The 15,008-nt window shown below is 38.8% G+C and overlaps 1 protein-coding gene across 4 annotated transcripts; it reads left to right on the top strand.

Moving 5' to 3' along the window:
- The first annotated feature begins 257 nt into the window (after positions 1-257).
- LOC148063751 (serine/threonine-protein kinase tousled-like 1-B) lies at positions 258-14,529 on the top strand. 4 transcript variants are annotated; one of them, XM_087810601.1, is made up of 22 exons: positions 258-737; positions 3,726-3,847; positions 4,621-4,689; positions 4,879-4,917; positions 5,033-5,108; positions 5,190-5,233; positions 5,329-5,412; positions 5,540-5,620; positions 5,758-5,850; positions 5,948-6,058; positions 6,149-6,285; positions 7,155-7,346; positions 7,454-7,520; positions 7,601-7,698; positions 7,776-7,857; positions 8,792-8,883; positions 8,962-9,051; positions 9,474-9,643; positions 10,645-10,780; positions 10,862-10,973; positions 11,048-11,155; positions 13,593-14,529. In XM_087810601.1, the coding sequence occupies exons 1-22, from the start codon at positions 614-616 to the stop codon at positions 13,740-13,742; spliced, it is 2,277 nt and encodes a 758-aa protein (XP_087666727.1). In that variant the 5' UTR covers positions 258-613; the 3' UTR covers positions 13,743-14,529. The 4 variants fall into 4 exon arrangements, with proteins under 4 accessions (XP_087666727.1, XP_087666729.1, XP_087666726.1 ...); XM_087810600.1 differs by having other exon boundaries at positions 259-737; positions 5,323-5,412; XM_087810603.1 differs by lacking the exon at positions 4,879-4,917.
- Positions 14,530-15,008: the final 479 nt, after the last annotated feature.

The following is a 15,008-nucleotide window of genomic DNA, read 5'->3' on the forward strand; positions in this document are numbered from 1 at the left end:
TTGAGTGTCTAGAATTATGAGATCAAATTAATTATTATTATAATTTAAAATGATATGTAAATCGAGTCAAAAATATGAAAATGTATTTTCTTAGACTATTAATAATAATAAAAAAATAAAAATAATAATAAACGTGTAATTGAGTCTATTGTTAAGGGGGGGGGGTTGGTTGTCTTCTTCTTCTTCTTCTCGGGCTCGGGAGGGCTGGTCTGCGGTCACCGCCGAGTCGACAGTTCCGGTTGCGCGTACAGCAGGTTGCAGGTGGTGAACTGATCGCGGATCAGCGTCTGTGTCACAACCAACAAAAAAAAAAAAAGAAAAAAACCACCCTGGTGTCCTCGCGATAGCCTCGCCTACCCGAGAGGATCAGCGCCTCTGCTCGCGGATGCTGGTCATCATCATCATCATGCGAAGGTTCCGCTGGACCGACGAGAGAAGACAGCACCGGTGCTGCTGCCGCCCCGCAGGACCCGCGGCCGGCGACGTCTGCTCCTAAAAAAGAAGACTGAAACTAGGAACTTTAACAAAAAAAAAAACGGGAAATGGACGCAGGTTCGGCGGTTCCGCCGTCAGCAGCAACGCGGAGGGCTTCTCTCGGCGGCAAAGTGGCTCCATGAGTGTCCAAAGTAACAGTGGAAGTGGTGGAAGTTTGGAGGCGACGCCATCTTGGTCGCTGCTCTCCTCGTCCCCGACGATCTCGCAACAACATATAACGGCGACCGCAAAGGGCAAGGAAGGTACGGCGAGCTCGCCCCGGGTCCAAAAACTGCGTGTTTGTCACATTTTTATTTTAAAACATTTTTGTTGTTTTTTTATAAGTTGGAAGTGAGAGAAATAAATGTGAAGTTCAGGGATGAAAGAAAAAAAAAAGCGTCAGCTGTCACCGGGAGTTGACGGGAGTAGCAGCGAAGCTATCATGTTCGCACAGCTAGCTTGTTCAACTTTCACTCCTTTTTCACTCCTTTTTCACGCTTTTTCACTCCTTTTTTTAACTCGTTTTCGTGACATTCTCGCCGCGGCGTCAGATATCCTTCCGTGATAGTTGCTGTGAACTTGAGGCTTGAGGAGGGTTTTGACTGAGACAAGAGAAAATAGTGCAGCCGGTTTGTTGATGCGAGAGCTTTAGTGACATGTTGGTCATGTTGTTACAATGTTATGACGCTCTTGGAGGCTCTGGTGGCGCATTTTTAGCGTGATTTCTATCCTGTTACGTAAACAAATAGATACATTGAACTTACTATAGGTGTTTGTATAATATTTTAAGTATTATTTATATTAAGTCAGTATAATTAGACAGGTATTGTTAAGATCATTTTACTGTGATAAATAACAAAAAGTTTTGGATTATTAAAACATATTTTATGGTCAACCTCCTCAATGCTAAGTCAATATATTAGGGATAACATAAGGGATACCACAAACACATTTGTTCGGGTCACCTTGACCCCTGAGATAACACAAGGGTTACATCAAACTTTCAAAATGTCATAACTTGCTTATTATTTACCCAATTTGAAAAAAAGGAGGTTGATATCATTAGAAAGCTTTCAAAACAAAGAAACTTTTATTATGTAATAATGATGTTAATAATCTTAATGTGAATTATTTGTGTAAACATGAACATTTGCTCTCAAAATATGCATTGAAAAATAGTCCAGATTACAAGTATAAAACAAGTGATAAGTTGTTTATATATACAATATTTGAAATAATAAAGTTATCTTTGTACTTTTATTGATTATATTCACAAGTCTAGCAAAGTGAAATAGAGCCAGATTACAAGCGACAAAAGACAAAATAAACTGGAAATCAATCAATTTAAAAGATGTATGGCAGACTCAGATACATGTATAATGTATAATATTACAGGGATTTCAAAGAATATTTTAATTGCCTTAATTTTTTTGCTAGGGAATTATGTCGAGTAAGATCTTGTTGTCAGAGATTTGTCGTGCTTGTACTTGGTCAATTCCAAAAATGTGATATTCTTAATACACTAGGATATGTGTTTTAAGTCATCGTTGTTGTTGTATAATGGGGTCGTTAACACTGTCAAACGGGGAATACAGCTGCTGGAGTCGACTGTATCCTCTCGTCCTCAGTCATTGCTGGGAATTCACAGGATTTCACTCTGCTTCCATCTTGTGACCGGACATTGTTATTCCCAAAATATGATTATTATCATGTTAAATTAAAAAAAAGCAATGTATACACATAACTTACTTACTTACTTACATTTTATTGAAATATAACCCATAAAATAAATGAATGATACAAATTAAATTGACTTAAGGAAACTTAAAGGTAGCACAAAAAAGAATAAAGTGGCATGTTAAATTGTACCGCATAATACAGACCTGAGAACTGATCCCACAGAAGGTCAAAATAATACTAAAAGAACTGAGCATGTAAAAATACTCTGATGGCTAGCTAAACATTTAATTACTTGTTAAACTCCAGATATTACTTGTTTAAGATCTTTGTTTGAGAACCTTTATTCTTTCTTCTCTTATTTGTCCTTTCTATGGGTAATGTTTTGGTGCTTTTATACCACATTTTAAAATTGAATATAAATAAAATACGACACAACCCTTTTTTATACCACGACTGAGGACGAGAGGATACAGCCTCCTCCAGCTGCTTTTAGCTGATGTTTGGACATATGTTTTACTTTCAGTTGTATTCATTCAAACAAAAAAGAGTGGAACAATCACAACATTTCACTAAAATTCAGCGTCCCCTGAAATATTTCCAGTATTGTGCAAATATTTTGAAAATATATCGTATCGAATCATTTCGTTGACCTGTGAGAAAATGTAACTGTGGCATAATGCATACATAAGTCAAAAAAATAATACAAAGGAAAAACGAATGTAATTTATATATTACATGTAAGAGAAAACTGACTTAAAATAGATGCAAACTTCCATATAATAAATTTGCAAAAACTAAAATATAGCACACACAAGAAAAGAGTGCAACAAGAAGGCAAAGCCCAACTATGTGTAGGGATGGCTTTTTAGATTAAAGAAATAACAAGCGAAAGAATGTTGCCTTTGTGTGGTTCTGTGTTTTCCTAGCTTAAGTGCTTTTAAATGTTCTACCTCGGCTTTTCAGGGCATGGCCCCTCTGTCGGAAACACATGTACAGACGACGGCCATTAAATGTCGAACAAGGAAACAAATGCAAGTAGCAACAGTCTGCAGGGAATGTTTGTCTCACTCCCTTGATATTTGGCTTCACAAAACAAGCTACGTATCCTCCTGTGAGTGAGCGAACATTTTGTAACTGATACACGATTTACTTTATCCACTAAGATGACGTGTGTTCGAAACGATAGGAATGTATGATATGATGACAGGTGTGTTTATCTCGGCCGCCAAATAGTCGGAGGCTGGTTTGCGTCGAGGCCGCCGTCTAATTAGAGAGCGATGCTTATTTTCGTGTAACTTGTATACACAGCCAAAAACTCCTCTCCCCCTCCTGCACTCTAGTGATAAGATGACCTTCTTCCTGCAGGAGGAACAACAATTACACAAGAGAATATTACACTGTAGAATAAAATGTGTATTATTTATGGTCAGATATTGAAGATCGCGACACTTTGCATCTACACTTCTTCATCTAGTGACTCAGCAATGTGTTTCTGGAGTCAGCGTATGGTTGTGTGTGTGTTGATTGCAAATGAACGTTTAACCTTGGATGTGCTTCATGCTCTTGTCCAGGCCCCATGGAAGAGCTGCACAGCCTGGATCCCAGGAGACAGGAGCTGCTGGAAGCCCGGTTCACCGGAGCCGTCAGTGGCAACACAGTGGGCAGCACCGGCAGCATGAGCGGAGGTGCCAAGGTAACGCATCTGTCGCCCTGAGTCTGAGCTCATCTTGGACAGGATTTAACATGTTGTTTAATTAAAAAATATAGTGCGGCTTTGAAGTATTACCAACGTTCTGGCAGATATTTAGCACCGGGTTACACATAATATTGTTTCTAGATCAATGAGTAAAACGAGAATGAATACAAAAGACTTAAGACTTTTTAATTTAAAAAAAAATCCTTTCATTTTTAAGTTACGTTATTCATCTAAGATGATGTTGGCTTTAATTAAGTACCTATTAAAAGTGGGTCTACAACAATAAATCATTTTATTTCTGATAACTGCTGGAAGGGCTTTGCTGTAATAGGTTTAGGAGGTGTTTGAATGGAGAGACTCGATTATACATGTCAAATAAATTGTAAACATTGACACAAACATTATATTAGCAGATTTTATTTTACAAATTTCTTTTATATCTTGGGGGGAGGGACTTTTAATTGCTTAAACTTATATTACATTTTCATCAAAAGTATGAATCCTCATTTCCGACTGATTTGTTTCCCAGGATGTTCATTAATAAACATTTGCTTGACTCAGCTGCAAGTCTCAGTTTACGCCTTTTAGAAATGACTTGCTTCCAAGAAGTAGGCTGCTGAAAAGAATGTAGGTTTTGTGGTTGGGAATCTGGGTTAACTGAACTCCAGAACCTCAGGTATTAATACGACCAAACCGGTTTTTGGCCGCTTTTCCAAGTATCTTAAATCAGAGAACCAATGCAAGTTGCTTTTTTTTCGTCTTTCGTGCAGGGTTTGGCCAATGATTCGTCAAACCACAGCTACGGAAGTCTCGGCTCGTCCAGTGACAAGGAGTCAGAGGTAAACCACTTCTGCAAGTTTGCATCAGTATCTCACCTCAAAACCAAGAGACAACATTACTTTCCCATCAACAGTAGAAAGTAATTACACACATAAAAAAAAAAAAAGGTTTTCCTGTCTGCCTTCAACGTCCTTCGTCTGCTGTGTGTCTCCAACTACTTTCCAACTCTCCTTCTTCTCTGTTCCTAGAGCTCTGACTTGAAAAGAGGGAGCTCCCCTGCCTACTCAGTATGTACTCTTCCTTCATGTTGCTGTTCTTTGTTGCTCATAGACACCACCAAATTGTTGTTCAGCAAAAATAATACTACACATCCACCTTATCCTCCTCCGTTTCCACCAACAGACTCCTGAGAAGAAGCATTCCGAAACATCACGGGGGAGGAAAAGGAAAGCTGACACTTACTCTGAAAGTAGTCAAGGTATTAAAGCTACTTTTATAGTTGCATGCATGATGATGATAGCACTGATGATGTAACTTCATTATTTCTCTTTTCTCTCAGGGAAAACACCCACCCGTGGACCCAAGATAAGCGACTATTTCGACGTGAGTTGTTAATCTCTCCGGTTTTGTGTTGTTCGGGTTCATCGTCAAGAACAAGAACAATCAGGCTGAACATGTTTGTCTTTGCAAAGTTCCAGGGTGGAAATGGCTCCAGTCCAGGTAGAGGCCTCCCGTCAGCTCGCCGATCTCCTCAGAACTCACACTCTGCTCCAGGCTCCATCGTGAGTATTTTGGCAGCCAGATAATAAAAAATGCAAAAAAAAAACGCCGGGAGTTCCTGAACTGTTTGTGCAGGTTGTGAGTCTTTGTATGTTATCACAAGGTGTAACTGAATCACTGTTTCTGCAGATCCGGCAGAACAGCTCCTCTCCCACAAGTCTGTGCTTCGGGGAACAGAATGCCAAATCGTCCTCCAGTAAATGTGTCCAGGTAACATGACACTCGAAGAAAACACTTTCCACAAGTGAATGAATCTTAACTTGAAGTTTGTGCAATGCTTCAATCTCGTAAAGATAATTCTAATTGGAATTTGTAAATCCAACGCATGCGTTTATGGACATTCACAGACGGACCTAACGGGTCTGAAGCTTGCTGCCCTTGAGAGCAACAAGAGTCTGGACTTGGAGAAGAAGGAGGGACGGATAGATGACCTGCTCAGGGTAAGTTGGCTTCTCAAAGTAGGAAAACTATATTCAAATAATTGAAAATATTAACCTGTAATATCTTAATTATTAATGCGATTCTTCCGCTCTGTAGGCTAACTGCGATCTCCGAAGGCAGATCGATGAACAGCAGAAACTTCTGGAGAAGTATAAAGAGAGGCTCAACAAGTGCATCACTATGAGCAAGAAGCTCCTCATAGAAAAGGTACCAGCATCAGGGTTTATTATTATGACCTCCATACTCAGGTTAAAGTCATGGAAATAAACCAGTTGCTTTTCCGGGTTTCCATTCAAGAGCACCCAGGAGAAGCAGTCCTGCCGTGAGAAGAGCATGCAGGACCGTCTCCGCCTCGGTCACTTCACCACTGTCAGGCACGGAGCGTCCTACACAGAGCAGTGGACTGACGGATATGCATTCCAGAACCTAATCAAGTAAGTCTGCTTTTGAGCTACATTCCAGTGGTTGTGTTAATGTTATTAAGGGTTATGTATTGGCAAAAATCTGGCGATACGATCTGTATCACAGTACAGGAGCAACGATACAATATGTTTTGATACTGCAAGATATATTTGTAGTATTCTCCATTTTTTAAAATAATATATCTTGGAAAATTGGTATCAAAAAAAGGTGTTATTCAGAAATCTGTATCTAAAATGAAGGCATCAGTATGGGTACTGAACATTTTCGATCGATAAACAGCCCTTTCCAAACATTTGCTTTGAAAGCTGCTGGATTTGACTGCATCCTCTTGTCCTCAGTCATCGCCAGGGGTTTCATCTTAAAGACTGCTGCCATCCAGCGGCCGGAAGTTTACAAACGCTACAAATATTTGCAAGTAAATACTTAATTTAGTTTGTATACTTAATACAAACTATATTTTAATATAGACTATAAAATAAATGTAATAAATACAAAATATAATTTGAAATGTATATATCCCTCAATCACAATCAGAAAACTTTTATTGCCACAACTCTGAAATTTGGTAGCATTACAGAATATAAAAAATGAAATATTAAGAAGGAAATAAAACATAATAAGTTATAATAAAATAAGAGACATTACCAAGATTCATATTCATATTTTACCTTTTATTTATTTACCCCAAAAGCTAATGCACTTTACAAGTACCTTCTCACCACAATTACCAAAAAACAATGTTGTAAATTGCTGCACAGCACAATGTCATTTTGCATTTAGCACCAAGAAACTGATACTCATGACTGAAATCTTGTATTTGTCATTAACGCTTTGGTAGATTAAGTGTCAACAAGCTTATATCTTATATAAATGCACACAGGCAACAAGAAGGCATTAACCAGCAGCGCGAGGACATAGAGCGGCAGAGGAAGCTCCTCGCCAAGAGGAAGCCTCCCAATCCAGCCTCGCCGTCGGTCTCTGTGGCTTCCACCTCCGAGCCCAAGCAGAGAAAAACCAAAGTTGTAAATGGCAATGATTCAGACCCCTTCCTCAAGCCCTCCCTGCCTCAGCTGTGAGTATCATGAAGAGTGGTGACACATTCTTCAACAAGTGTCACTTATATCTTGTTAAAAATAAAGTGTCTTAATAAAGGAAATCATGCTATTTTCATGCTGGCAGACTGACTTTAGCGGAGTACCACGAGCAGGAGGAAATCTTCAAGCTTCGCCTCGGTCATCTTAAGAAGGTCAGCGAGACAAACCAAACACTTGGATCACAAACTGTGTAAATAGAATAAGTTTCACATCTGTTTTTGGTTTTCATCAGGAGGAAGCTGAGATCCAGGCGGAGCTGGAGCGGTTGGAGCGGGTGAGGAACCTTCACATCAGAGAGCTGAAGAGGATAAACAACGAGGACAGCTCGGCGTAAGACACCATCACTGCTTCGTACAGCCATTTTGTTTTGGTTCTCCAACAATTTGACAATATGTCTGATGTGGCAGGTTCAAAGATCACCCCACCCTGAATGAACGGTACCTGCTGCTGCACCTGCTGGGCAGAGGAGGCTTCAGTGAAGTCTATAAGGTAAATCAAATGTCTGCTTCCATCTTTTACCTTCTCGTTTTTAAAATATCTTTATTTTTTATAATGAAAAGAAAGAATAAGGTCCTCTGTTTCTTTTTGTCAATGATATTTTGGATATTTTCTGAACTTTATAGCATTGAGCTCTTACTTATCATGTTTTGTGTTCAAATAAATACAGTATATAAAACGACATTTTTAACATTATTGACCTTTTTCTTGTAGAAAGAAGAAAATTCAACTTAAAATCATGATAAAGTTAGAGACACTGCATTGTTCCGTTGTCAAAATCTTCCATTCTTGTTTTGTTTCAAAAAAAATCTTTCAGATATTTCTTAAATACATCAAACTATGAAGTTATGTGGATTGATACGATTTAAAAAATTTATATTCCAAAAGAATCCTGCGACATTTAAAAGCCATTAATTAACTTTAATTAAAGCATTCAATGGCATTATAAAAACATTATTAAAAATGATAAATAGATAAAAATAATAATAAAAACAGTGATACAAAACATAAAAATAATTAATCATAATAGAATAATAAAATAAAATCACAATAATAAATATAATTATGCTAAATATATCAACAACTAAAAAAAATAACCGGTAGTAAAAGTAAACACATATGCTACAAAATAGTGAATATTGAAATGAATGACACTTTCCTCTAAATTACATTAATATCAAGTAAGAAATTAAATTTAAATTAAAAAAAGGAACCATCTTCCAGACTTTCTCCATGTTTGATAATTAAACTTCAAAATAAACATTTACTCTAGTGACTCACAATTGTTTAGTAAATAAAAATAACATTAGAAACCAAACACTAGACAAGAGTTCCGGTCACCAGACTAGACTGTATGACATTGAGACTGAAATCAACATTTGAAGGAGCTCAGGGATGATTCTCAGATGTTTTTTTTCTTTTCCAGGCGTTCGACCTGTTCGAGCAGCGCTACGCCGCCGTGAAAATCCACCAACTTAATAAGAACTGGAGAGAAGAAAAGAAGGAGAATTACCGCAAGTACGTGTCAATCTCTAAAGTGAAACTGCTTTCTTTTTTTTTCTTTTTTTAAACACACTGATTCTTCTTTATTGCTAGGCATGCATGTAGGGAGTACCGGATACACAAGCAGCTTGACCATCCCAGAATAGTCAAACTTTATGACTATTTCTCCCTGGACACTGACACGTGAGTGACCTTTCACCTCGACCATCTGTTCAGTTATATCCTCATGTGGTTTATCGTTCAGCAGTGGGCTAGTTTTGTTGTTGTTTATTTTACCCCAGCAATACAGTTTTAGCTTTTACCCCTGCTTCAAATAAAGCATGAGTTCTTTGTACTGAAGTGTCTACGTCAAGACTGTGCAAACACTCAAGTGTGTGTCATAAAATCAACAACAAGAACAATGGATAATGAGCTGACGCATTCCATTTAAATCATATCTGTACCGAACAACCTGTGATCATGTCAGTGGACTAAAAATAAAGTTGAAGATTATCAAGATTATCTTATTTATTGAGGGTTTAAAGAAAAAAAAACAATATTCATCTATACTTTCTGTATTGATAAGAGGGCAAACAAAAGTCCAAATGATCTGTGTTTCAAATCAGGTTCTGCACAGTGTTGGAGTTTTGTGAAGGAAACGACTTGGACTTCTACCTGAAACAAAACAAGCTGATGTCGGAGAAGGAGGCTCGCTCCATTGTCATGCAGATAGTCAGCGCCCTGCGTTACCTGAATGAGATCAAACCTCCCATCATCCACTACGACCTCAAGCCTGGTGAGTGAGCTGCGGCTCTGCAGTGTTTCCTATTCAATGATGTTCAGTGTATTTCCTGAACCGCCTCAGCTTGATAATCCCTGGGAAATAACAGTTTCTAATATAGCGTGTGTGTTTGAAAATCTGCTGATACCATACGTATCATGATACAGGGGGAAACGATGAGCAATACTGTAGTAACAAGGATATATTTGTAATATTGTCGAGTACTTGACTCTGGGGTTGCAGAATTTACTGACCACATGACTCTTGATGAAGTCGTAACTACTTTCATTTTTTTTTTAAACCAAAATATGTCCAAACATCAGCTTTAAAAGCCACTGGATTCAACTGTATCCTCTTGTCCTCAGTCATCGCCTGGATGTATGTAACAGTATTTAATTATCCCTTTAGCTGCAGAGGACCTAATGACTGCTGCACGAAAATAAACAAACATTGTGAATATTTGCACGTTTATTGTAAACTTGTTTTATTGTAATATTGTTATCAATACAATCAATAAGGCTGGTTATGTAAACTAGGTTTCTTCAGTGGCACAAACCGAAATGGTTCACTGGTACCGAGTATGGAAAAATGCTTCGTCTTTTGGCTCCAAGTTACGGTAACCATGAGAGATAATGCATGAAGAAAAAGGCATAAGTGACAAGGACCGGGAACATCAGATTGATTTGTCAGTGGTTAGAAAGTGGGTTTTTTTTGCACTGAAAAATGATTTATTGACTCTTGAAAGAAAAGAGCTTGGAGTGGAAAGGTACCAAAGCTGAAAAGGTTACTCGAGATTTGTGTCATGCGTGATTTCATTTTCCTTTTGTAAGAATTGATCTTAGAATTTATTAATGGAAAAGAGAATCATTCAGGAACCGTATCAAGTGAAGGTACCAGTATTGAAAATGTTCTTTTGATACAATACAGTATCGAGAAAAATAAATATTGCGATATATACTTCGTATCAACATTTTCTAAACCCCTAGTTTCTTACGACGTCCCTCTGATGCGCACAGGTAACATCTTATTGGTGGACGGAACGGCTTGTGGAGAAATCAAGATCACAGACTTCGGCTTGTCCAAAATCATGGACGACGACAACTACGGCGTCGATGGGATGGACCTCACGTCACAAGGAGCTGGAACCTACTGGTAATAAAAAAAGACTTGATTTGATCTGATTAATTGTCTGATAATGTACAAATAGTCGACTTAAAATGTGCTTGTGTTCAGGTACCTCCCACCAGAGTGTTTCGTGGTGGGTAAGGAGCCGCCGAAGATCTCCAACAAAGTAGATGTTTGGTCTGTCGGAGTGATTTTCTTCCAGTGCCTCTACGGGCGCAAGGTAAGTTCCTCATATCAAGGCTTTAAACCTTTATTTATTCGAGTTCTAGTGAGTGATTTTTCGTTTGTTTTCAGCCATTCGGTCATAACCAGTCCCAGCAGGACATCCTACAGGAGAACACCATCCTAAAAGCCACTGAGGTCCAATTCCCAGCTAAACCTCAGGCCAGCACAGAGGCAAAGGTACACACTTCTACTCCTGCCTTAAACTTGATGTCGCTACATCCCTTTTAAGAAAAGCGTAGGTTTAAAAACCCTCTGACCAAGTTTGAGTTGAGCACAGGCAGATAAAGACCAGAGGGACAAGTGGGGATGAGGGAGGACGAGTAAGATGGATTGAGTCGGAGGAGACTGACTTGCTGTGGCAACCCTTCATGGGAATTTCAAAAAGTCATCAGACGATTTGTTGGATATACCTTAACATAGTAACTTAGTATGGGTTTCAGGAAATATAGATGTACCTAATTATAAATCTATATTTTTTTCACAATACTCTATAGGTATTCAACAGCACTGTATCGGTTTTCTTCTCCTTTTTTTGGCCTTCAAATCATATTTTCTTTTTATCATAGTTATTTTAAGGTTTAAATTTTAACAAAGTGTGTAAAATAATTACATTTTTTAAATTACAATTATCATGCAAATATTCACAGCCTTTCTTAATTTCTGTGCAGCAATTAAACTTAGATGGCAGCAGTCATTACTGAGGACGAGAGGATACAGTCGTCTCCAGCAGATTTTAAAGCTTATGTTTGGACATATTTTAGTTACAAAAAAAAAAAAAATTAGTTAAGACTTCATCGAGAGTCATGTGGTCTGTAAATACTGCAACACCAGAGTCAAGTACTCGGACAATACTAAAAAAAATTCTATAATATCGCAATATGTTGTATCTTGTATTGCGATACGTATCGTTTTGCCACATTCTTGATAATACACCTACAGAGGGATCAAAAAAAGGTAATCTATCTACTGCTAAGTTGTTGAACCAAACATGTACCTGATTGAACCCTAGTATTCACCAATATTGATTGATAGAACTGTGTTTGTTTATTGGGAGATTAGTATCCAGTCATCACAGAGCAGGCGACAGAAGAACCAATTATTTGAAGGTTCTCCTCCCAGGCTTCTGTTTGACCTCGATGTAAAATGTGAAAGCTGTAAAACCGTCACTCATGGAATCACCTGATGTTACACAACTAGTAGGAGTCACCCTTGCGTAGTGTCGTGCGATCGCACAGACTCACACAAAAACGCAGCACACAGGAAATAAAGCTCCAGTGGTTTGGCAATCAAGTTTCATGTTGCTACAAGTTTTTCGATCGCAATGATTAATATAAAAACTATATCAGTTGAACTAGAGGGTCATAAGTAATGAACGCCAGATACAAGTTTCCTAAATAACAACTTTTTTACATGATAGTCTCTATTCTTTTTGCAGTAGAAATTGATTTCTATCTCTGAAAAAATGTAGTTTTTAGTGCCAGTACAGAGATGGTTTCCTCATTCAGACATACCTTGTATCCAAAGCTAGATGTTGTACATATAGTTGATTTTAAACACAAGGTACCAAATCCAGAATTAAACTGATGCCTTGGCATAAAGCTAGATAGTGTATTAACAATACATGAGCAATGATACGATAAATTGTGATATTATAGTATACTGTATATTAGTAGTATTGTCCAAGTACTTGACTCTGGTGTTGCAGAATTCACAGACCACATGACTCTTAACGAAGTCGTAACTGCTTTTATTTGTTTTGAAACAAAAAATATTTCCAAACATCAGCTTTAAAAGCTGCTGGAGTGGACTGTATCCTCTCGTCCTCAGTCATTGCCAGTGTAAGTATCATTTCAGTTCGCAACTTCCTTTTTAATCAGTTTTCAAGACTTCGACTCAATGATTTCAGGCATTTTTTACCATACAAAACATTTATACCAACAAAACAACACCCCAAAGGAATGTGCCCAGGCTACCTGTCGACGCCGCTGATTGGCTGAACCGTGTCCCAGTTTAATCAATACTTTTCCAAAAATCAATACAGCTTTTTATTTAGTGATCCCTTAAAATCGCTTAAAGGGTTTGTATTGCAGTGAACATTTACAAGTGAATTATTTTAAGAAAAACATTTCAGCCAATCAGCAGCGCCGTCACATGTAGCCCAGCCAGTCACGTGCGTCGTCAGACCAGGAAGTGACAAAATGAATAGATGCTTAGAAAACTTAAAAGACTTTTGTTGATACAAATGTTTTGTGCTTGAGTCGAAGTTTTTGTTCAGTCATAAAATAGGCAATAAAAAGATGTCATTACGTAGGGAGTGTCTGGACTGAAATGGTGTCTTTAGTTGCGGAAGCATGTAATGACTGCTGCCATCTAGCGGCCAGGAGTTTTATTGCAACGCAAAAAAATGAACAAATTGTACATTTAAATATGTTTTTGAAATATTAACAATTAAAATCAAATTTGAAAATTAAAAAAAACAATACAAAAATATTAATTTAAAACTGTGCAAATGGATGTTGGTTGTGAACCAGGTCGTCTCAGACATAAACACATCTTTAAGGAAACACGACTCAAAAGACGAGAAGATCAACATCATCTCCCTCTGACTCTGCAGGGCTTCATCCGTCGATGTCTGGCCTACAGAAAGGAGGACCGCTTCGACGTCCACCAGCTGTGCTCGGACTCGTACCTCCTGCCTCACATGAGACGCTCCAACTCCTCGGGCTCGCTGCAGCCCTCCACCACCTCTCTGCCCATCTTCTGACTGGCCCGAGGGTAGTCCACACCTCCAGCTTCTCCACGGGTTTCCTGCAAGAGCGAATGGACACTGGATTAAAGGAAACGATGAAGAAAAAAGGAAGTCAAATGATGAAATGAAAAACGAGATAGTTTGTGGATTTGGTGGATGGACTTGAACTCAAACGAGGCCTGTAGAAGAGCAGAGAAGGAGGGATTCATCATATGAAAGAAGCAAGAATGGGTTGGTTTTTTTTCTCCTCCTTCACGTGATCTTTCCCCTCCTCGCACGTCCCAGGACTTCACGGTGATGATCTGAACAACGTCCAGACGGAAGTTCTGGAGTCGATTTGCACTTCTCCAGATTAAGTGTTGACGAAACTGATGCGCTTCAAGACGGACTCGATCACTTCCTGTTACGATAAAGTTATTTTCATAGTCTTCCACCTGAGCGACAGGACCTGGACCTGCTTTTTTCTCCCCCCTATGTTTGGAGCCCACCTGGAGGTTTTACTCAGTTTGCTGCTATAATTGTTGTTTTTAAGTGTGAATGCTGACTTGAATCCTGGTTAGAGAGACGCCACCACCGCCCCCCCCCCCCCCCGCTGACTGAAACCTTCACCTCGGTTCTCCTGTCGCGTGGTCCTTCACGAGCGAGCGCACAAGTCCTCGACCTTCTCCGCCTGGATCTCCCGAGTGGACACGTCATGAATGCGTCGCCCTGTAAATAAAACGACATGTACATGTATGCGTTAATATTTAAGCTGATCACAGGAGTCGCCGGTGACGCATTAAAACAGCAGCAAGAAAACAAAGAGTCTGATGGTTGAGAGGAACGTGTGGAGCCTGGAGATGGATTTGAAATGTGAAAATAACCTTCGTGTGATTCATTGGCTCTTGGTCGCTGGTTATCACCCCGGATAACTGGGACGCAATCATAGCCTAACGAACTTTCTTGAGCAAATGAGTTTGCTGTTGAAGACGTGCACGATGATCCTTTGGGTTTATTACAAGGGAAAAGTAAATCCATATTTATCTAGTGAGACACGAGGGACACCCTGGAAAGGTGGCCTATTTGAGCATTGTGGAAAAGAGAGAAAAACATCAAATCGAAAGATTATTTTTTAGTCAAAGAAAGTGTTGCTCCAGTTAAAAAAAAAAAAAAAGAAAACTTTTTTTAAGAATAATAAATAAACGGATCTATACAAACCGTGGGAGGGAGGTTGAGGAGTTACTGTAGAGGCGACTCATGCTCAAGGGTAACATCCAGCGGGAGATTTGAACCCGGGACCAT

Source organism: Callionymus lyra, chromosome 16, assembly GCF_982586985.1.
Source record: "Callionymus lyra chromosome 16, fCalLyr1.hap1.1, whole genome shotgun sequence".
Lineage (NCBI taxonomy): Eukaryota > Metazoa > Chordata > Actinopteri > Syngnathiformes > Callionymidae > Callionymus > Callionymus lyra.

Bases quoted from the DNA above. Each gene is read 5' to 3' on its own strand.
- LOC148063751 (XM_087810600.1), top strand. From the start codon at position 614: ATGAGTGTCCAAAGTAACAGTGGAAGTGGTGGAAGTTTGGAGGCGACG. The intron at 7,521-7,600 runs GTCAGCGAGACA...GGTTTTCATCAG, and splicing joins GCCTCGGTCATCTTAAGAAG to GAGGAAGCTGAGATCCAGGC. The intron at 11,156-13,592 runs GTACACACTTCT...CTGACTCTGCAG, and splicing joins AGGCCAGCACAGAGGCAAAG to GGCTTCATCCGTCGATGTCT.